Source organism: Scatophagus argus, chromosome 2, assembly GCF_020382885.2.
Source record: "Scatophagus argus isolate fScaArg1 chromosome 2, fScaArg1.pri, whole genome shotgun sequence".
NCBI classification, from domain to species: Eukaryota; Metazoa; Chordata; class Actinopteri; family Scatophagidae; genus Scatophagus; species Scatophagus argus.
Window position 1 is genome coordinate 26,066,724 of NC_058494.1, and position 24,219 is coordinate 26,090,942.

The 24,219-nt window shown below is 42.4% G+C and overlaps 2 protein-coding genes and 1 long non-coding RNA gene across 7 annotated transcripts in view; 1 reads left to right on the forward strand and 2 right to left on the reverse strand.

Moving 5' to 3' along the window:
- The window catches only part of LOC124053486 (titin-like), a 55,670-nt gene extending 50,332 nt beyond the window's left edge, over nucleotides 1-5,338 (reverse strand). The window contains exons 1-4 of the mRNA XM_046378685.1: nucleotides 4,469-5,338; nucleotides 4,296-4,377; nucleotides 2,872-3,228; nucleotides 383-619 (exon numbers count right to left, since the gene is read on the reverse strand). Coding sequence (XP_046234641.1) covers nucleotides 383-619; nucleotides 2,872-3,228; nucleotides 4,296-4,365 — 664 coding nt within the window. The 5' untranslated portion in view covers nucleotides 4,366-4,377; nucleotides 4,469-5,338. The remainder of the gene's footprint in view (nucleotides 1-382; nucleotides 620-2,871; nucleotides 3,229-4,295; nucleotides 4,378-4,468) is intronic.
- A 4,518-nt stretch (nucleotides 5,339-9,856) lies between these two features.
- LOC124050932 (titin-like) overlaps nucleotides 9,857-24,219 on the reverse strand; it is a 226,840-nt gene continuing 212,477 nt past the window's right edge. Inside the window, exons 30-33 of one of the 5 annotated variants that reach the window (XM_046373922.1) lie at nucleotides 11,209-11,290; nucleotides 11,057-11,117; nucleotides 10,687-10,856; nucleotides 9,857-10,574 (exon numbers count right to left, since the gene is read on the reverse strand). In XM_046373922.1, the coding sequence (XP_046229878.1) occupies nucleotides 10,508-10,574; nucleotides 10,687-10,856; nucleotides 11,057-11,117; nucleotides 11,209-11,290 (380 nt within the window). In that variant the 3' untranslated portion in view covers nucleotides 9,857-10,507. The other 4 variants (XM_046373954.1, XM_046373948.1, XM_046373940.1 and 1 more) reach the window with 4 other exon arrangements.
- On the forward strand, nucleotides 10,908-12,977 carry LOC124051161. The gene is made up of 2 exons (XR_006841779.1): nucleotides 10,908-11,594; nucleotides 12,842-12,977. It is a non-coding gene; the product is annotated as an uncharacterized LOC124051161 (long non-coding RNA).

Consider the following 24,219-nt stretch of genomic DNA (forward strand, 5'->3'; position numbering starts at 1 on the left):
AATGCAACTGGACTTAGTTATATAACTAAGTCCAGTTGCATTCGATTGAATTTCCTTGAGATAACCATGACCTGGATGAATGAGAATATTCACAGGCTTATGATGATTTGTACTTTTTTGTGAATTTTTTTGTGATCCAAAGAAGTTATAAAGTCCAATGTTGTTTTGTAAATTCACTGAAATTAAAGCTTACAGTCAAGGCAGCAGATAAAAGATTTTTATCCAACATGTCTACAATCTCATGAGGTAGTGATTTAGTTTTCCTCCAATTCTGCTCAATGAACCACCAAACACCACTGAGTTCCATGTAGTTAAGGTCCAGTACAAAAGGCTAAAGGCTCCTCCAGACGGTGTGTTAGTGGAAGACTGGAAGTAAACTCACACACTGGAGGAGAGCGGAAGGCCTCATATCCTTCTACAGCACAGGAAAAGCTGTCTGCAGGACCAGAGGACACTGAATAAAGACGAGATGTTTGTCCCTCAATCTTCTGTCCATTCTTGTACCAGATGTAGTGAAGACGTTCAGGTCGAGGACATCTGCTGTGACACTTCAGCTCTGCCCAGTTAGAAGACTGGGAGACCCCTGATCTGCTCACCTTCACCTGGACATCTAAATGTGCTGATGAAGAACAGAAGTCTTCATTTTAGACTCAACTGTCAACAAGCACACACACACACACACACACTCAGACGTAAGTGGGAATAAATATTCAGATGAAAATGTTACCTGTGACAGACAAAGTGACTCCAGGTGAACCAGTAAATCTCTCATTATGTTGGCTTAATTTGAACATGAACTTGTACTCAGCTGAGTCGCTCTCTCTCAGGTCACTGATTCTCAGAATGGAGCGTCCTCCACCTTCATCAAGGACCTGAACACGATGCTGAGAGTCCAGCTGTGAGGGACTCTGCCACTGGAGACTACGTCCAGGACTGAACCACAATTTAGATGTAACAGGATAAACGACACTGTTGTAAGTGCAAGAAATGTCCACTGATGAGCCTTTGAAGGCACAGATGCGTCTGTGAGCGTACGTCACTTTGTTGCAGGATTGACCACGAACATCTGAAAGATAAAACAATTGTGTGAACAGTCACAATGAGGGTCTCCATATTAAAACACATGGAGTCATAAGGGTCCACTAGTGTGTTAGTGAAGACTTTATAGGACACTCACACACTGGAGGAGAGGGGGAATCCTCATGTCCTGCTACAGCACAGGAATAACTGTCTGCATCACCAAAGTATCCTGAATAAGAAGAAGATGTTTCTTTCTGAATTTTCTCTCCATTTTTGTACCAGACGAAGGAAGGACGAGCAGGTAGACGACAACTGCTGTGACACGTCAGCTCAGCCCAGGTAGAATATGAATATGTTGTCACCTGCACCTGCAGATCTGGATCAGTGAAGAAGAAACAGGAGAGTTAGTTTAGACAAAACTGTGAACACACACAACACATTTATATCACTGTTTTCACATGATGATGGATCATTACTGACATGTTCTGTGACTTTAAATGTCCTGTGTGTCAAAAAGGAGCAGCGTGGCTGACATAGAGAGCTGAACCCCGATGCAGAGTCAAAAGGGCAGGCAGGCAGAGGTCCAGAACAACATTCTTTTATTTTTGAGAAAAGAAACTCAAAGCAGGCACACACTTACTGTGGCAAGGATCAACAAAAAGTACAAAAAGCTGTGAGGAAAAATCCTGGTGAGACGAGACAAAGACAATCCTGGCATGACAAACAATTCCTGACAAGAAGACAAAACAACAACCTGACAAAGACTGACGGGGAAGACGAGGACTAAAGAGACAACATAACAAGAGACAAGTGAAACACATTAAGGGAGGAGAAAGCAAAGAAGATAAACCAAAGTTACATGAAAACAGACACACAGGGGAAGTGACACTTTCAAAATAAAACAGGACATGACAAACACCTGGAACATAACACATGGAAACAAAGACACACATGAAACATGACACCTGGATCAAAAATCAACAGACAAAACATAAGCAAAAGTTACACGGCGTGACACTGTGTTGGTGTGTTTACATCACTTTGAGTTCATCAGTACCTGTGACAGTCAGAGTTGTAGCAGGTAAACTCCTCCCCCATTCAAAGCTTCCTGCTGTGAATGTGAAGCGATACTCAGCCGAGTCGCTCTCTCTCAGGTCACTGATTCTCAGAGTGGAGCGTCCTCCACCTTCATCAAGGACCTGAACACGACGCTGAGAGTCCAGCTGTGAGGGACTCTGCCACTGGAGACTACGTCCAGGACTGGACCACAATTTAGATGTAAAAGGATAAACGTGACTGTTGTAAGTGCAAGAAATGTCCACTGATGAGCCTTTGAAGGCACAGATGCGTCTGTCAGCGTACGTCACTTTGTTGCAGGATTGACCACGAACACCTGAAAGATAAAACAATTGTGTGAACAGTCACAATGAGGGTCTCCATATTAAAACACATGGAGTCATAAGGGTCCACTAGTGTGTTAGTGAAGACTTTATAGGACACTCACACACTGGAGGAGAGGGGGAATCCTCATGTCCTGCTACAGCACAGGAATAACTGTTTACATCACCAAAGTATCCTGAATAAGAAGAAGATGTTTGTGTCTGAATTTTGTCTCCATTTTTGTACCAGACGTAGGAAGGACGAGCAGGTAGACGACAACTGCTGTGACACGTCAGCTCAGCCCAGGTAGAATATGAATATGTTGTCACCTGCACCTGCAGATCTGGATCTGTGAAGAAGAAACAGGAGAGTTAGTTTAGACAAAACTGTGAACACACACAACACATTTATATCACTGTTTTCTAGATGTTGAATATTTGGACATAATTAACATAAGAATGAAAATGTCACCTGTGACAGACAAAGTGACTCCAGGTGAACCAGAATATCTGCCACCAGGTTGGTTTGTTATGAACCTGAACTTGTACTCAGCTGAGTCGCTCTCTCTCAGGTCTGTGATTCTCAGAGTGCAGCTCTTCTCATAACACCAGTACTGTACACGACCTGAATACTGTGGGTCTGTTGTCAGATCCACATGTTCATTTCCGCTCACTTTAACAAACCAGAATGTTCTCTCAACGGTGGTGTTCAGGCCATTCATACTGGATGGGTATGTGTAGGTGCATCTCATGTCCACTGTTGATCCTCTTAAGGCACAGATCTCAGTAGGAGTGTAAGTCACTGCCCAGCCATCCTGACCCTGTACCACTGTAACACAGAGCACATCAGGAGTCACAATCAAAATGAGGAACTTCAGTTAACTTCCTGTTTTATTCTCTGACTCCTGTTACAAATAATGTTTGATGACTTTTTGGATGTTATTCCTGAATGAAACCAGAGGGACCACAAAGAGACAGAAGTCCAAACACAAAGTGTTTGCTCACTTCTACACAGTCAGTGCAGAGGAAGAGTGGAAGATGTACACATGCTTCCTACACTTCATCTCTGTGTGCACTGAGGCAGGACATCATCCAGTCTGAAGGTGCAGTCAAGTCAACAGGAATGTATTGGACCTGTGACCTTTAATGTGCTTTACTGACCAGGATAAGAGGACAAATATTCATTATGAGAGAGTCTGTGTTTGTCTTGGTTAGTTCTCTCTCTGTTCACTCTGTGGTCAGGCTGCTGCTGACTGACGTGTGAAGACTAAAAAGAAAAGCAGAACACTGAGGTGTGAGAAACTGTTTTCAGCAGCAAACTTTGGCATAAAAATAAAAGGTGAAACAACCGTCAGCTCTGAGGGTGGAAACATCACACTGAGGTCAGACGGCACAACATGAACTAGCAGGGTTTGGTGCAGACGTATGATAATATGAGAGCCGTTCAGTCAGTATGTGGCGACTTCACTGTGAGACCAACATCCCTCCAAAAAACTTCACTGTCATAAAAGAAGCTGCAGAGAGAAACTAATCGTCCTCCACGAGAGCTGCAGCTTCTACAAGCAGGGTCGGCTTTAGAGCAAATGAAACAGGCTGAGGAGGAAACAGTTAGGAATAAAAGCCACAATATTCTCACTTCACAGCATGTCAAAGTGTTTAGCACACAGCTACTTTATGCAAAAGACAACAGCAACACATGTTGGCCAACACAGCAGAACATCTTCCTGATATTCATTACAACTGACACAAAATCAAACAGAAATGATCCAAAGTGTTTCTGGGAAGTTTTCCCTTCACACAACTCTGATCCACTGATTTCCACATGTGAGCTTCAGCCCACATGTTGCCACATTCCCCTCTTTGAATGCAGTGAATGTAACTGTAGATATACAGTACCTGACACAGAGAGGAGGAAGACAACAAATCCACTGGCTGCTGCACTTAAACTCATAGCTGCTCCTCTCATCTCTCTGTGAGGCTTCACACACAATAAAACATGTCAGCAGATGAAATAATAAGTACACAGGAGGTCCACAGTATCAGTCACATCAATAAATAATTCTACTTACTCTGAAGAAGGTCGTCGTCCTTAAAGACGTCTTTCCTCTACGGTCAGTAAGCAGAAGGCAGATGTGAGGCTGTTGAGCGGCTTCGTTTCCTTCCTCTTTAGATTATTAACATACATGACGAGCCAAGTGCCAGTAAACGCCCACTTCACAACAAAGCTGCGCTGTGTTACAAACTCTAAAGGTGTTAGTTTCTGTTAACAAAACATGAACATGTGACACACATCAGCAAGAGGACTGGGAGGATCCGGCATGGACACACAATGCTGATATAATGATGTTAATCAGAAGACGTTTTAATGACTTTGGGCTGTTTAGGTGCTTCAGTTGGACAAACTGAGTGCAGAGATGTCCAACATATAAACTTTGTCATTTGGGTGGACTGAGCCTTTAAAGCAGACAGTGGAGGGAGCACTCAGAGTGATGAAGCCTGACTGTGACACACAAACTTCACCACTAGAGGACAGTGTAACATCACAGATACTGAATCAGGACTTTGATCCTGGAGCTGTCCAAGGTCCTCCATGTCTTTCATGCAGCAGTGGGGACAGACAGTCAGTCACCTTTTATGATTTGTCATTTTCTACATTTCTTTTCCTCTCTGTGTGTTTTCTGCTGGGTTGCAGACATTGACTGAAGTTGTAACAGTTACTGTTAGAGTTTCACATGTTGTCTTTCATAAATAAACTTGCTGAGGTCCAAGAGATCCTGAAGACTCTGCGTTGTGTCCAACTGCAGTTACAGACCTTTCAAACAGTACAGTTCATTACTTTTCTGTTTGATTTTCTTCTTTATTTTTTAATTGACTGACAATTTTCTGGTTGTTTTTATGGCTGAAACTTTCCTTCACTCGTTTGTCATTCTTAAGATCCTCACAAAGGACACACACACACACACACCCACACACACACACACACCATAAAACCAGGCATGATGTGTTTAGCCACAAAATATAAGCAACATCTTGTCTGCATACGAAGGACACATGCAGTCATGGTACAGTGCACTACCTACATTGCTGCACCAGATGGCGCCATATTAGTGAAGAGTGTTCAATGAACTCACATTCTGAAATTTCATATGACATATGGTATTGAACATTTAATAGTCTTTGAACAAAATCCTCTTTTATCTGACCATTGTTTAATAACTTTTGAGTTTGCCGCTGCAACTCTGGAAGAAGGGAGTGGGGGTGGATGTGTTGGTTTAGTCCTGACCCCTGCTGTCCGTCACGTCAGAGGCCATTGGCATCAGCGTAACCTGTTGATTCCCGAGGCGACTCCGATTCAGGTAATAAACATAATGGACAGAAAAAGGCCAAAGCTATCGGGTGCTTATTTCAGAAAGAAAAGGAAAGAAGAAGAGGAGAAACGGTCCAAAAACAAAGGTATGTAGCTAATGTTCCCTCTGTAGCGTACGACTGTAATTACGTTATGAAAAGGGGCTAACGTTAATTGTTTAGCGGTCATTAGCTTGTTTGCTGTTTTGTGTGCTGGTTACAGTTAACCTGAACATTATCTGAGTTAACATACATACATACCAATAACTGTGTCTACACTTAAGCTATCAGCTCCTTGCTGTCATTGCTTTGTGACCATTTGGTTGTCGCTGCGTACTGTATTTGGCCGTCGGGATTTTCCGTGCAGTAAGCTAGCCTTAAAAAGACGGACGTTGCCCACATTTCGTCCATTATTTTCTGTCTCAGTGTAACGTTAATAGAATTTGGGCAGTGAAGCATTTCTCCCCGCTGGTTAATATGTAGGTTAATAGCATGTAATAGGCGTAATGACATTAAGTGATAGCTAATGTATTTAAGTGTGCCGTTCATGCATGTTTACATTAATGCACTTCCAGCAACGCTGCTAAAACATTTTGGACGCCTCCTGCCCAGGATGAGTCTCCAGCAACAGAGGCCTCATCTGTAGCAGAGGATCAGGAGATCCCATCCACCTCTACGGCTGCTGTGGCTTCTGTGGCATCTCCTGCCATGTCTCAGGAAGGCCATGAGGAGTTTGCTGCTGCTTCTCCCCAGCAGGAGCCTATAGGTGGATGGTGCTTTGCTCTCATTTGTGTGTGTGTGTGTGTGTGTGACGATAGAAGTAGCAGTGTGTTTTATCTGTGAATTTTACCTGCCTGTAGACATTTTTTCCTGTTAGTTGTGATTAATCCAGTTTTGCTATTTCTTAAAACCATGTTTTGTTCCACTGCTGTGTGCTTTGAATAATGTGCCAAATCAAATGTGCTGTTCTACAGAAATGATTTATTTCTAAAGCACTTTAAAACAATATATATCTTGCATATATTTATGGTTGTGCACTTTAAATTTGTTATTTAATGTTTAGTTTGTTTTATTGTATTTTTATCCTAATAAAGTTTATACATATACTTTTCACCCAATGTTTTCTTTGGATTGGTGGGGGCGTGAGCCAGTGCGGGGGGCAGGGGGGCACCACAGGGGCTGTTCGCCCAGGGCGCCATTCAGGCTAGGACCGCCACTGAGAACAAACATCCTGTCTCTAAAAGAGGCTTCATAAAAAACGTTATAGAGGTGTGGACTTCTTACATGTTATGAAGACACTTGTGTCCTGGGGGTGACTGGCTCAGATGAGCTGCCTGCTGGGATTCCCTCAGCCACTGGCCTTCCAGTAGTTTGGCTAAGGGCCATCTCCTCTGCCTCTGTTAGAGGTGGTGGTGCAGGTCCTCCACCCGTTTTAGGGGCCTCTGTCCTCTTTCTGTTGGCCAGGCAGGAGTCAAATGTTAACTTCACCACATTAATTAATGAAACATTACAGAGAACAGAATGTGTGGAAACATCATGCGGGGATGAAAGAGTTGTACAGTTTTAAATCATTTAAATACATTTAAATAGTTTGACATGTCAAATGTTAGCAAAGTGAGATACAACCAGACATGTTATGTTTCCGCCTCACCTGATTGAATTATATTTTTGTATTTCACACGTTTTTCACCTCCTGGGTTGCACCTACATGAACAGAGGGTCAATACCATTTTCTACATGCAATATTGTGTGAGTGATTAAACACAAAACTTACGCATTGACTCGAGCTGTGATTTTTTTCCCCACGCGTTTTCTCTTTCCTTTTGCCGCAGGTGTTACTTTTTTCCGGATTATATACCGATATTCGCCGTACGCCTCCATCAGAATTTCCTGCTCCACAGGTGTAAAATATGTTCTGCGCTTTCTTTCCCCTCCGGCCTCCGTGATGAATCAGTGAATCGGGGCTCCATTGATGAGGGCTTTTTTATAGTCGCGGTGCACAAGCTTGAGTCAACATACTCAGAGTCAACATACTCAGAGTCAACATACTCAGAGTCAACAAAACTAATGCGAATCTGCTTTGTTGAAACAGGAAACTCAGAGTTTTTCACCTCAGGGTTTGTTAACTCAGAGTTAACATTCATACTCAGAGTTTGTTGAACCTGCTTCATGAAACGGACCCCTGCTCTCATTACTCGCACCTTGTCTTGATAATTAAGAAGCTTAATCATAAGAGTACGCGGATGTCCGCTCGGGTCTTGTCGGTCGGGCAGTCTGTGAGCACGTTCAATAACAACGGGGTTCGGAAATGTGTCCGGTCCGAAGATTTCGGGCAGCCAGGTTTGAAGGAATGCGAGTTCCCCACTTTCACTGTAAACAGTATTAGCAGGGCACAGAAGTCCAACAACAAAACACCACTCGGGTTCAGATGGGGGAGGCCGTTCCTCCCAGTGTCACTGTAGTCGCACACGTTGGCATTGAAGTCCTCCAGTGGAACTATGGAGATCCCAGTCGGAGCAGCTTCCAGCATCCCTCCCACAGACTCCAAGAAAGTCAGCTACTCTGCACTGATGTTTGGCCCATAGGCTGAGACAACAGTGAGAGACCTATCCCCGACCCGAAGGCGCAGGGGAAACGACCCTCTCGTTCAACACATGGCGGTTGAGCTGGGGGCCTGTTTCGGTATAAACAGTAGAGACAATAGATACAGTACCATTAGATAAGATTGTAGCAGTTTTTTTCTACTGAAAAACCTTTCTGTCAGTATTTCTGGCATTACATGCCAGTTTACAGGATTTGCCATTTGGTTTCACACATCAATTCAGATTCAGATTCTCTCCGTCTCTCTCACAACTCAACTGGTCAAGGCAGATAGCTGCCCACATTGTGCTGGGGTCTGCTCTGAGGTTTCTGCCTTCTAAAAGGCAGTTTTTCCTCACCACTGTTGACAAGTGCTTGCTCATGGGGGTTTTGTCTGGTCTCTCTAAAACTCAAATTAAAGAGTTTGGTCTCGACCGGCTCTAATTGGAAAATATAACGAGACAACTGTTGTTGTGATTTGGTGCTACATAAATGAATTGAACTGAATTGAATTAAATTCATCAGATATTCAGTTTAATGTAAACCTGCTGCACAGCTGAATCTACTTCCTCAAGTTACCTCAGAGTGACACCTGTGTGTGTGTCACAAAGTACAAGCCAAGTATTTTCTGCAAATTCAATACACATGCAGTTATGGTACAGTGCACTGCCTACATTGTTCCACCAGATGGCGCCAAATTAGTGGAAGAGTGTTCAGTGAGCTCTGAAGAAGAACAGGAATATTTTCATCTCAGGAAAACTCTGTCTGCAGGATTAAAGTATACTGAACAAAGAATACATGTTTGTCCCCAAATGTTCTGTCCATTCTTGAACCTAATGCAGAATATGTGACTGATGAACACAAGTCTTCATTTTAGAGTCAACTGTCAACATACTCAAAAAAATCAAGTCTAATTTGTGTGGACACCACAAAATAATTCAGTCTCAAATCAAATGAAAGTCAGTAAAACACAAATGAGCATAAACTCCCTGAGCTTCTTATATGATTTGTTCACAGGTTAAACATGATGCACATTTCCATCATTTCAATCACTTCAAAAATATCAAAGTGCTGTTTTCTTTGTTGCTCTGGATTTCTCACTGCAAGTGTGAATGTGTGTGTGTGTGTGTGTGTGTGTGTGTGTGTGTGTGTGTGTGTGTGTGTTAATGTACCAGCCAAACTGTATTTTGTGGTCTCAGCAGCGTGCAGTAACAAAACTGCTGAAAAAACAACAAATAAACTGGACCAGATGAGGAAACAAAAGGCTTCACACTGGACGTTCAGCACATATACTTGGAAATAAAGGCCTGTCTTCAAATCTCTTTAAGTTAATGTGGTACATACAGTCTGACTGATGCTCTGAGCTGCTGCATGCACAACGTGGACCAATGGCGTATTTCTCTTGCTTTTGGGATTTCTCCTGATGCTCATGATGGCCAGTCTGACTGTTACTTCACACGTCTGGTGCATGTTGAGACCCTGAAAGCTGCCTTCACCCCACAGGGCCAAAGAGATGTGGTGAAACTAATGAATATCAGCTAAGACTTTATTGAGGGATGAGTTCACATGTTACAGTAGAACAAAAGAAGGTTAAAATATCAGGAAACAGAAAAAAGATCTGGTTGAAAGAAACAAATACAAAATAAAGGAAATCAGAAAGATGACATTAAAAAGCTACATAGAACGCTTTACATTATCCTGGACTATAAGAATTGTGCAGGTATTTGTGCAAAGAAAAGAATTAAAAAAAAAAAAAAAGTAAATATAAATTCAGAAATCCTAGATGATCATCATTTGTGCACAACATAGGCTGAATAAATGTCAGATTACACACAGAATTCCTTCTACTGACCATCAGCTGTCTAAAATACATGCCAGTTGTTTGTGATGCCTGTAACTGAGGTGGTTTGTCCTGTGAACACTTTGTTCGTGTATTTAGTCTTACCTGAACTGACAAATTTGGGGTCTCCTCACCAACAGGAACACTGAAGTGATGTAAGCCAGCCAGTGGTTGGCATAGCAACGTCATGTGTTTGTCTGTCTTTTGTTGCACTTTGAAGGCTGCTGCACAAGCTTTAAATGACAGCTAAAGTTTAACACAAGGTTTTTAAAAAGGCAGCTGAAGTGTAACTCTTATGAAGAAACACGGAAACATCAGAGTAGAAATGCGACGCCTGTTGAGATCATCTGATTTTGCTGACTGTGCTGTACAAAGCAGCTGGATCCTGTCCAGTTTGCTGACCTCTGGTTCTGAGGAGGGAAAAGATAAAAGAGATAAGAACATTTCCATCATAACTTAACAGTAACAATAAGAAAAACAATGAATGCATTTCAAAGTCTTGTCATTGTAAGAGCTGCTCACCTCGGGGCAGTACTGCCACTGTTAAATCTGACAGCAGCGTACTCACTGACTTCCTGCTGCTCCATGTGTCTGGGAAGCCCAGCTGGACTGTGGTTGGAGTAGAGTGGAGTAGGATCTGCCCGGTTGTTGGAGAAGTGGATGCTGGCGTACTGAAGTTCACCCTGCTCCTCCTGATCAGGCAGACATGAACAAAAGTACTTTCAGTGTGACAGAAACAAATTTCTGTAAACATCAAAACAGCAACATGACGTCCTTCACAGTCTGATGAGTTTTCTAGAAGCTCTAAAAGACAGCGACTCAGCAGTCTGAATGAACAGGAAGCAGTTTAAGTTGTCTTTTCTTTTACAATAATATACATAACTGTTCTCACCTGTTCCCTGTTGTCTGGTCTCTCTTCAGCCTCAGAAGATTCATTGGACGTCCTCTTCTTTCTGCTCAGGAGAATTAATTAAAACATAAATGACTGAATGTTTCACTTCTGACTGTCAGTGATTTGACCTTCAGTGATTCAGAGCTGCTCACCTGATCCACAGGTAGACAGAGAGGGATATGACAGCCAGGAGAACCACAGGGATTGTTCCAGCAGCTGCTAACATACCTGATGCTGAGAAACAGTGATCAAGAAAACAGACAGTTAATTAGGCTGTTACAACATGACTGGAGTCACAGAAGGTTAAGAAGCTTCTCAAAGTGCGTCACCACTTCATTAACAACATCCTCATGCTGAGGTAATCATGCTGATGCCACATGATGTCTTATGTAGCTGAATGTGGACAACCGACCTGCCATAACAGTCAGATGTAAGGTGTTCCTATGACTTCCTCTTATGTTCTGGGCTTCACAGTAATAATTCCCACTGTGTTCAGCTCTGAAGTCAGTGATGGTGAAGTTCTGTCCTGATGCTTTTGGTGAGTCTTCATCCTTCTTGTACCAGGTGTAATTAGCTGCTGGGTTAGCATCACTGCTGCAGCTCAGAGTCACTGAACTGCCCTCCACTATCTCAGCAGAGGGACTCACTGACACAGAGGGAAGCTTTGGACCATCTGGAGGAGATAAATGATTTGATTTGACTCAAACTGTTGCTTTGTGTGTCAGCATTTTAGACTGAATGTGGTCTGACAAATGGATGTGAGACGTTGGAGTGAATGTGAAGCAAGCAGAGCTGAAGAAAGTGGACCTAAACAGTAAAACTTCTCGTTCTGCTTCTTCTCCTGCAAAGGCTGAACACATTCAGGATGTTTGTTGTTTTTAAACAAACTGTTTCACTCACATTTCACATCCACAGAGATGGACTCAGACGTCGTCCTCCTCAGCTCGTTCTCAGCTGTACAGTAATACTGTCCAGAGTCAGAGGACTGGATGGACCTGAAGACAAGCTGGGATTTAAAACTGACTCCATTTCCATTAGTTTTGTACCAGGTGTAATTAGCTGCTGGGTTAGCATCACTGCTGCAGCTCAGAGTCACTGAACTGCCCTCCACTATCTCAGCAGAGGGACTCACTGACACAGAGGGAAGCTTTGGACCATCTGGAGGAGAACACATTGAGAACAAAGAGGACAGAAAGGCAAGTCATTAATCACAGCCTGGACAGGTTTTCTTGTACAGTTCTCTTACAAGTGTATGGTCACATGACCACTTTTGTCCATGGTTTCCTAGAAAGAAAAGATGGCTCCACTTCTCCAAGAGCACAAATCAACCCACTTATCCCTTCTTGTAAATCTATTGTTGACCTATAGGTTTGGTGAGAGTTTGGCCTTGTGTTGTTTGTGCGAGTTTGATTGCTGGATCAACCAGAGAATCCAACTGTCTCTCTTCTATTTCCCTGTACGTTCATGAAGCACATTTCACTGCATCGACTTTGTTGCATGAAAAATGTGATTCTCTTACTGTTCAAACACACTATAAGAGAAGAACGAACTTTTGATACTCACACTGGACATTTAGAAATACGGACTTAGAGCCCAACTCTCCGAACTGATTCGCAGCTTTGCAGAAGTAGTTCCCTCTGTCCTCTGAGCTGATGGAGCTGAAACCATAAGAGCCTGATGATCCCTCAGGCAGTTTTTGGTTCTCCTTGTACCAGGTGTAATTAGCTGCTGGGTTAGCATCACTGCTGCAGTTCAGAGTCACTGAACTGCCCTCCACTATCTCAGCAGAGGGACTCACTGACACAGAGGGAAGCTTTGGACCATCTGGAGGACAAGATTTAACAAAGATTAGCAGCAGATTTTAAGAATGTATTCATCCACACAAAGACCATTTTCAAGTCATTAAACCCTAAAAGATTTATACACTGGATGTTGTTTCTGAATACTGAATATTACTCACATTTCACATCCACAGAGATGGACTCAGACGTCGTCCTCCTCAGCTCGTTCTCAGCTGTACAGTAATACTGTCCAGAGTCAGAGGACTGGATGGAGCTGAAGACAAGCTGGGATTTAAAACTGACTCCATTTCCATTAGTTTTGTACCAGGTGTAATTAGCTGCTGGGTTAGCATCACTGCTGCAGTTCAGAGTCACTGAACTGCCCTCCACTATCTCAGCAGAGGGACTCACTGACACAGAGGGAAGCTTTGGACCATCTGGAGGAGAACACATGAACACATTTAACTTTTAATTTCATTTTGTATGCTGACAGCTGAGGTCCACATCAGAAAGGAAGACTCAAGACTCAAAATGTCCAAAAGTTGTCCAATAGAGCTGAAGACAGGAGAGCAAGAAAATGATGATACAGAAACAGAATATCAGAATTTCTATGATGATTTGTACTTTTTGTGAATTTTTTTGTGATCCAAAGAAGTTATAAAGTCTAATGTTGTTTTGTAAATTTACTGAAACTTAAAGTTTACAGTCAAGGCAGCAGATAAAAGATTTTTATCCAACGTGTCTACAATCTCATGAGGCAGTGATTTAGTTTTCATCCAATTCTGCACAACGAACCACCAAACACCACTGAGTTCCATGTAGTTAAGGTCCAGTACAAAAGGTTAAAGGCTCCTCCAGACGGTGTGTTAGTGGAAGACTGGAAGTAAACTCACACACTGGAGGAGAGCGGAAGGCCTCATATCCTTCTACAGCACAGGAAAAGCTGTCTGCAGGACCAGAGGACACTGAATAAAGACGAGATGTTTGTCCCTCAATCTTCTGTCCATTCTTGTACCAGATGTAGTGAAGACGTTCAGGTCGAGGACATCTGCTGTGACACTTCAGCTCTGCTGAGTTAGAAGACTGGGAGACCCCTGATCTGCTCACCTTCACCTGGACATCTAAATGTGCTAATGAAGAACAGAAGTCTTCATTTTGGACTCAACTGTCAACAAGCACACACACACACACACACACACACACACACACACACACCAACGTAAGTGAGAATAAATATTCAGATGAAAATGTTACCTGTGACAGACAAAGTGACTCCAGGTGAACCAGTAAATCTCTCATTATGTTGGCTTAATTTGAACATGAACTTGTACTCAGCTGAGTCGCTCTCTCTCAGGTCTGTGATTCTCAGAGTGCAGTTGTTGTCACCACACTGAACATCCACACGACCTGAATACTGTGGGTCTGTTGTCAGATCCACAGGTTCATTTCTGTTCATTTTAACAAACCAGGTTGTTTCCTCAACGGCGGTTTTCAGGCCATTCATACTGGATGGGTATGTGTAGGTGCATATCATGTCCACTGTTGATCCTCTTAAGGCACAGATCTCAGTAGGAGTGTAAGTCACTGCCCAGCCATCCTGACCCTGTACCACTGTAACACAGAGCACATCAGGAGTCACAATCAAAATGAGGAACTTCAGTTCACAGTCAGCTCAGAGGACAAAGTGGATCAAACTACCAATATGATTTGGGGGAAGGTGACCTGGACAAGCTTCAAGATCCTCAATTATCAGACCAATCATGCATCTGTCTAACTAGAACTGAACTGGAACAAATATGTTATCAGCTGTTGATCATATTTTATCAGTGTTGGGACACAGGAATATTTGTTACTTCTGGTTGTTTCTGCTTTGGTCCATTCATTCTACAAACTGTCAACAAAATGTCTGAAAAGTGAATCTCATGAGTCAACAAAAAGTCCTCCACACACAAAGCAAATGAAAGACATTTTACATCCACTGTGAGCACAATTATTAGGCAAGTGAGTATTCTGACCATATCATCATTTTATGCATCATGTGTACAACTCCAAGCTGTATAAATCTGAATACGTCTTGGATGTAAGCATATCAGCTGATCTGTACTGTTGTGATGAGGGAGGGTGTGACCTCAGGAGATAAAGACCTTATATCAAGGTGTGTCTCAGTCAAAATGGGCCCAAAAAAGAGATTTAACTGACTCTAAAAAGCCAAAAATTGTAAAAGTCTTCCAGAGGGATGCAGGACTCTTGAAACTGCTGAGATTTTGATGCGTGATGACAGAACCATCAACGTTTTGTTGCAAATAGTCAACAGGGTTGCAAAAAACACGTTGAGAGAAAAAGACTCAAATTAACTACCAAAGATTTGACAAGAATCAAACGTGAAGCTCGCAGGAAGCCATGATTCTCCAGTGCTGCAAGGTGGAGGTGGGGTGCTGGTTTGGGCTGGGATTATTAAAGATGAGCTAGTTGGACCTTTTCCGGTTCAAAATGGACTCAAAATCAACTCCGACACCTACTGCCAGTTTTCAGAAGACACTTTCTTCAAGCAGCAGCACAGGGAAAAGTCTGCATCTGTCAAGAAGACCATGATTTTTATGCAGGACAGTGCTCTATCACATGCATGAAAGTACTCCACTGTGTGGCTGACCAGTAAAGGCCTTCAAGATGACCTAAACCCTATTGAACAGAACAGAACAGAACAGAACAGAACAGAACAGAACAGAACAGAACAGAATAGAACAGAATAGAATAGAAGCCTTTCTTGTCACTACAGTGAGATGTCGTTCAGAGCAGGCCAACAGATGCAGAGGAAGAAGCAGTAGATTAGAGCAGGTAAATAGAATAAAGGTTCTAAAATGTACAACAATATGTACAGCTAAAAATATAAACAGATATACAAGCCGATCTAAGAAATATTTACAGTTGCAAGGAATACATAAATAAGGTGCAGAGTATGCACAGCAGCATAGTGGTATTGCACAAGTCAATGTATTGCACGACTGAGTAGTATTATTGCGTAACAGTACAATCATGACAGCAGAGTATTGCACAGCAGAGTAGTACTGGTATACACTGAGGTGCAATGAAGCAGCAGAGAGAACTTGTGGTTCCTTCTTAAACGGGAGACATACGGTGAAGGAGAACAGTAAACCTCTCTGAACAGTCTGGGAGGGTGTGGTTGCTGCTCCACAACAAGTTGATCGTCAACAGATCGAGAAACTGACAGACTCCATGAATGGAAGGCTTATGACTGTTATTGAAAAGAAAGGTGGCTTTATTAGTCTTTATTTAGTCTATTAGCTTTACTGACCAGGATAAGAGGACAAATATTCATTATGAGAGAGTCTGTGTTTGTCTTGGTTAGTTCTCTCTCTGTTCACTCTGTGCTCAGGCTGCTGCTGACTGACGTGTGAAGACTAAAAAGAAAAGCAGAACACTGAGGTGTGAGAAACTGTTTTCAGCAGCAAACTTTGACACTAAGATAAAAGGTGAAACAACCGTCAGCTCTGAGGGTGGAAACATCACACTGAGGTCAGACAGCACAACATGAACTAGCAGGGTTTGGTGCAGACGTATGATAATATGAGAGCCGTTCAGTCAGTATGTGGCGACTTCACTGTGAGACCAACATCCCTCCAAAAAACTTCACTGTCATAAAAGAAGCTGCAGAGAGAAACTAATCGTCCTCCACGAGAGCTGCAGCTTCTACAAGCAGGGTCGGCTTTAGAGCAAATGAAACAGGATGAGGAGGAAACAGTTAGGAATAAAAGCCACAATATTCTCACTTCACAGCATGTCAAAGTGTTTAGCACACAGCTACTTTATGCAAAAGACAACAGCAACACATGTTGGCCAACACAGCAGAACATCTTCCTGATATTCATTACAACTGACACAAAATCAAACAGAAATGATCCAAAGTGTTTCTGGGAAGTTTTCCCTTCACACAACTCTGATCCACTGATTTCCACATGTGAGCTTCAGCCCACATGTTGCCACATTCCCCTCTTTGAATGCAGTGAATGTAACTGTAGATATACAGTACCTGACACAGAGAGGAGGAAGACAACAAATCCACTGGCTGCTGCACTTAAACTCATAGCTGCTCCTCTCATCTCTCTGGGAGGCTTCACACACAATAAAACATGTCAGCAGATGAAATAATAAGTACACAGGAGGTCCACAGTATCAGTCACATCAATAAATAATTCTACTTACTCTGAAGAAGGTCGTCGTCCTTAAAGACGTCTTTCCTCTACGGTCAGTAAGCAGAAGGCAGATGTGAGGCTGTTGAGCGGCTTCGTTTCCTTCCTCTTTAGATTATTAACATACATGACGAGCCAAGTGCCAGTAAACGCCCACTTCACAACAAAGCTGCGCTGTGTTACAAACTCTAAAGGTGTTCGTTTCTGTTAACAAAACATGAACATGTGACACACATCAGCAAGAGGACTGGGAGGATCCGGCATGGACACACAATGCTGATATAATGATGTTAATCAGAAGACGTTTTAATGACTTTGGGCTGTTTAGGTGCTTCAGATGGACAAACTGAGTGCAGAGATGTCCAACATATAAACTGGGATTAAAATAAAGACAGGAAATGAATCACATGTAATTTGTACTTTGTCATTTGGGTGGACTGAGCCTTTAAAGCAGACAGTGGAGGGAGCACTCAGAGTGATGAAGCCTGACTGTGACACACAAACTTCACCACTAGAGGACAGTGTAACATCACAGATACTGAATCAGGACTTTGATCCTGGAGCTGTCCAAGGTCCTCCATGTCTTTCATGCAGCAGTGGGGACAGACAGTCAGTCACCTTTTATGATTTGTCATTTTCTACATTTCTTTTCCTCTCTGTGTGTTTTCTGCTGGGTTGCAGACATTGACTGAAGTTGTAACAGTTACTGTTAGAGTTTCACATGTTGTCTTTCATAAATAAACTTGCTGAGGTCCAAGAGATCCTGAAGACTCTGCGTTGTGTCCAACTGCAGTTACAGACCTTTAAAACAGTACAGTTCAATACTTTTCTGTTTGATTTTCTTCTTTATTTTTTAATTGACTGACAATTTTCTGGTTATTGTTATGGCTGAAACTTTCCTTCACTTGTTTGTCATTCTTAAGATCCTCACAAAGGACACACACACACACACACACAGGATGTGTTTAGCTGCTAAACAGAAGCCAAGTCTCACCTGCATATTGAAGACACATGCAGTCATGCCACAGTGCAATACCTACATTGTTCCACCAGATGGCGCCATATCAGTGAGGAGCGTTCAGTGAACTCACACACTCCACTCTGTTCACCTAAACAGAGACAGACATGACAAAGAGACAGACAGTTTGATGCTTCACACAGACAGACTGAAACAAAAACACATGAGTGGATAAACTCCTGGTGCCGTTTGTATCAGGGATCAGATTAACTGACTGAGACTGCAGCTGTTATTGTGCTGTGACCAGTTAAAGCAGACTGCTGTGGCTGTAGTGTGTTTAGTGAGTCAATAAAGGAGCCCACCTGACATTTAACCAGTGATTCTAGGAGTTTTGGTGAGACAGGCACTTTAGATATTGGACAGTAGCTGTTAAGATTCCAGATATCACCACTTACTGTAGTGCTGCTCCACGAAGCAGGAATAATGTCTGTTACAAACATTTTGTGCCCAGTATGGACAGATTAGGGGGATGCTTAGACAAAGAAGATACAGGCCAAGATTATCTGCACCAGCAGTTTGGCAGATTTTAATCTACAGAGAGCTTCTGATACCTCTGATGTGGAGTTAACAGGAGCTGAGACAGTTTGGACTCCATCTGGTGGACAGATGGGGGATCTGGAACCACATCAAACTAAAGACCAGAAGAGCGGAAATGGTGATTGATGGTCTGTCTGTGATGTGTCCACGTCCTTCTTTGATTTGAGGAGGGAGGTGTGACCGAGATGAGCTCTTAAGAGATGCTATTGTGTTCCCCAATTTAGTGGTTCTGTCACAGGCAGAGAAAGTTGACTGATAATAAGATGATTTGGTCTTCCTAATCAGAGAGAGGAAGGCCAAATCCAGATCAGATATTTCTTTGTTGCTCACCTCTGGGTCTAACCTTGGACCAGGCTTTGTCTCTCTCATGGATGGCAGTAGAGAAACAAGAATTTTATCTGTTTTTAATTCTGTGTTTTTGGGTTGTTTTGCCATTTACTTTGTAGTAACTTTTAACTTTCCTCAAAAAACAAAAGTGATACAAACTGTATGCAAACCCACGCAAAACAAGGACCACAGGGGGCTGAGCCGTCTTTTAAACAAACAAAATCCACACATGTATACATACGCATGCACCCAAGTACACACACGTGTATTTAAATACACGTACAAAGTCTTATCAGCCCATATTATTTGTGCTTTGGGGAGGAGAAGAGGAGGAAAATAAATAAATAGATGAAAGTTTCAGTTGGACTCCATTAGCATAACTATTCTATGTCCACATAAAATCCTGAGGATTGACATGTGACTGAGTCATTTTGACCAGTTTTCATCCAAAAACATGTTTGGGATCTCAGTTAAAATGGAATTCTAGTGAAATCATTCAAACAGCCCTGGAGAGGAAAATGTTGGTTTGTTCAGGTGATCATTTTCAGGTGAGATTTGGGGCTGTTTGAGTCTCTGACACAGACAATAGGATTGACTTCATTTTCAGAACGGATTGTTGAGACTGTTTGCATGTTAACATCTTTGCATTGGACATTTGATTCAATAAGTACTGGAGGTCCAGATTAAGTTCAGGATGTGAGTTCACACTGAGGGCCAACATGGCTGACAAACTCTTCAAAACCCAAAAGCGACTGGGTAACTACAGCTAAAGTGATCAGGGAGACAGGTAGGAAGGTACGAGGGGTGTCACCTGGAAGGGGGAAAGACCACAAGGAGACCTGGTGGTGGTGGAGGAAGTGCAGGAGAGCATTCAGAGGAAGAGGTTGGCTGGGAAGAACGTGTGATGAACGTGTGATGTTTTCATGGATCACCGTCATAAATTGGGATCTCTTTTTTGTTTTTATTTTGTACATGATTTGTACTGTTTGAAAATTAACCAGGTCAGTGAATTGTAATAATCCTGACTGTAACAATAATGAATTGGTGTGATCCCTATAACCAGCATTATGAATTATTCTTATGGCTGTTTTTTGCAGTATGGATAGTGCTTGTATTGTACATTTGTAAGTATTGCCCCAAACCACTGCACAGTAATGTAAATATGACCAAATCATTGAACAGTAGAGAATGTGGAGTGACATGTGGTCCACAATGTGTTTTACTTTGCTCAGAACAGAAATGCTCCTTTTGCTCCAGTTTGCTTTGTACATGCTTTATGTGAGGCTTCCAGTTTATTTTGTCATCCATTACTACCCCAAGGAACTTCACTGTAAAAATGAATTTTTTCCTTAGTCAGTCCAACTAAAAGTATCTAAATCATTGGGCCAACTTGAAATATTAAGTATGAATATTGTCAACTCCTCAGTTAAATTAGAACAGTCTGGGTCACTCAGATTGTTGAGTTGGTTCAATTGTAGCCCCTGCAAAATGGCCGAGGACAACCCTACAAGTCAAAGATTGGCGCGTTTCACTTGGAAAGGAGGCCATTTCAATCCAGACGGAGCATCGCCAGTGGACGAAATGAGGCAAAAAACTACTTTTGTAAGTTATAAGGTTCAGTCAGTATAGCAAACCCATTTCTTTTGTTTTGTATTTGCTGTTTCTTGTTTTGTGTGTGTAATGTATGTATGTATGTAAAAAATGTAATTATATGTTACGCCCGTTATTGAGTTAACGGTTGTTTTGTAAATAGAGAGATTTTATTTTGAAAATCACTACATCGCACTGACTCCTTGTGTGTCGTTGCCGGGGAAACCAAACAGCTGTTGGGATAAGAAGGAATTAACGGCAAACGAGAAAAGTAAGTTACAGGAGAAAACTTTTTAAGACAGCAAAACAGAAACGACACAACATCTGAATTGATTATTGCAACCCCCCGAGGAGGCACAAGGTTGGTGTGTGTTGATTTTTAATTATTTCTGAATTAACTGATTGTTTGTTATACATGTATATACACTTTATATGTAAACTCTTTGATTGAAACGTACTGTGGATGTTAACCGTTTATTGTGGACAGAGGTGGAAACGGAGATGTGATCGTTCTCACGTTGGTTCATAGAGCTGGTTTATGGATCGGCAATAAACCTTAAAACCATCAGTCGAGTCTCTCACCATCTGTCGGAGGGTGTGCTACAGGGAGAACTTCACCCAGCAATCGACCGTCTGTGAACTCAACGATTAACGGCACGGCAAGACACAGAGCAGCGCTGCAGCAACGCGTCGTGAAGTGACGGTTAGTGAACAGATGAATCAATTACAAGCAGAAATTGATGAAGGTAAAGGCTTGCTAAATCAAAAGGATGAAGAAGGCTCGTCAAAGCAGGAATTAAAGGAACTAACTGAAATGAAAAAGATACAACTAGTTGAGCTTCAACACAAAATAGATTACACTGAAGAATTAAGGTCATTACGACATTCAGAACGCAAAAGTGTGCCCACTGAGACATTTCTTGGCTATCAAAAGGAGGAACAGAGTGAAAAGGAAAGGAGATTGCTTAGTCTTTATGAACAATGGAAAGTTCAAATCAGATCTGCCAAAGAAGACTTAAAGAAAAACGCTTCAGATATGGAACTGGCTAACATGGCAGACACCATTGAAAATGGAAAAGATGACATTCTGAAAGCTTACAATGAAATAAGACGTGGTGTCATACCAACCACTGATCTGAGACGCAGAATAGATGCTTGTGAGGCTGTCACCAGAGACATTATGAAAATAATCAATGAACGCATATCTGGAATAGATGATTGCTTTGATGCAGAACGTGAAAGGCGCAAACTCCGTCAGCTACACGAGCATGACTATGCCCACTCCGTATATGGGACTGCTTCTCAGTCTGCTAGCAGTCACTTATCTGAAACATCAATCCTGACTGCAAAGAGGGCTGAAGCCGCCGCAGAGCTCGCTGCAAAGGAGGCTCAATGTAAACTAATGGAGGAAGAAAGAAAACAAAAGGATAAAATAATAATGATGGAGTCTGAATTAGAACGTTTACAAGCAGAAAGGGACATAGCGGTTGCACGTGTCAGACTGGAAAGCTATGACAGAGAAATCAGACAGGAAACTGACAGTCAGCCCTTACAGCAAATAGACAGTATATACAACAGACATAACCCTGCCACTCACTTTGTGTATTGTGTATAAGACCCTTCCATTGTTCCACCAAATCCCTCCACTGATATCTCCTCTCTAGCCCAAGCGATACAAGACAGCATAACCATCAACAGACTCCCCATGCCAATGCCCACAGTGTTTAGTGGAGACCCTATCCACTACATTGAATGGAGAGCTTCATTCATGTCACTGATGGATAAAAAAGGTATCTCATCAGCTGACAAACTTTATTATTTAAAGAAACGTGTCAGTGGTCCTGCTCACAAATGTATTGAAGGCACCTTTTATAGAAATGATGATGAAGCATACAGAGATGCATGGAATAAGCTCAATCAACGCTACGGACAGCCATTTGTTATCCCAAGGGCCTTCAGGGACAAGCTATCAAAATGGCCAAAGGTACATGCTAAAGATGCTGAAGGATTAAGGGCCTTTTCTGATTTCCTAAATGCTTGTCACCAAGCCATGCCTCATGTGAAAGGTTTAGAAATACTGAATGATTGTGAAGAAAACCAAAAGCTAACACTGAAAATTCCTGATTGGCTAGCAGTCCGTTGGAACCGTCGGGTTTCAATGGTCCTCATGGAAGGTTTAGATTTCCCCACTTTTGAAGACTTTGCCACATTTGTGTCAGTAGAAGCTGAGATAGCATGTAACCCAATCACTTCCCTGCATGCTCTGCACTCATCGAGCTCATCCTATAGCAGAAGAAGCACAAATGATACAAAGGGAAGTAAAGTAAGCGTCTTCAGCACTCAAACCAATGCAAACATTGAAAACTTCAGATCAAACAATGGAAAAGAAAAGCCTGTCTGCATGTGGTGCAAAGACGACAAGCATCAACTGTCCAAGTGCACAAAGTTCAAAGAAAAATCCCTTGATGAACGACGAATATTCATAAAAGACAATAAACTGTGTTATGGATGTGTCAAACCAGGTCACAGCGCCAAGGAATGTCGTCACCGTCACACTTGCGAGCTATGTAAAGAATAATTCAATTTAAAAGTATTCATCATTTTTAAAACAGCTGGAGCTTTTTCTTCAATCAAAACCAGAACATAACATGACCACTTCATGCTGTCATATGGCATTGCATACTACAACTTTAGCTCATCACAGCTTACTTAGAAATTACACCACAAGCCTTTCAGTGAGTTTGCTTTGCCTTTTCCCAGACTCCATGTCAGAGCACGAGGCAGCGTCATTTGTTTGACTCATTTTAACCACGTCTCATTCAGTTTTCAGCAGAGCGTTGCATTTCAATTCATCCACAATGAACAATAAATCAGAATAATTCATCTCAACAAAGCAGCATCAGCGTTCCTCCTTGAACATCATAAAGCTTCGCATATACAAGCGACAAAGTGCAGACGTCATTCAGAGCGCAGAGCAAACATGACGCACAGACAGCGCATATCCGAGCAGCAGTCCTTCATTCAAATGTTCCACACGGAGACACTTCGACACTGATGCAGTCCGGACTCCTTCTCCACACACACGCACACACACACACGCACAGGTGAGCTTACCTGTCCTCCATGACAGATGTATGATGTGGCGCTTTGTCTCGCTGATTCCTTTGCGCTGCGAGCGATCACTTTCTGCCTTTCTGTTGACAAATACTGCGACTTCCCGGTCCCTTTAAAGTCTCTGGAGACGTAGAGATTAGGTCCTGTAGGTCTGTATGACGCGCTGCTGCACTTCCAGAGAAGCGCGCTGAGTCCAGGTAAGTTTCACGACATTTAATGAGAAACCAAACGGCTGCTACAGCGGCTTTCTGATTCCACACGCACATATGATGGGAAAAGTGCGCCGTTTGTGAGTGTGGGACAAAAGCGATCAAACTGAACAAAAACTACGGCGACCAAACTCGCCTCTCTCCTCCCACAGTGCAGCTGATTTGGCCCCTCGTGCAGCCTATGGCTGTCATTTGCGCTGCTCACGTGACCCAAAGTATGCATATCACCGTGGCAACCAGACCAAACAAATCAAAAGACCAATAATCCAGCAGCTCCTACAAAGTGAGAATGTGAGGAATGAGCCAAAGCTGAAAACACATTTGAATGTCATTTGTCTTAAATGTGTGGTAGATAAAATAAGAATGTGAAACACAAACA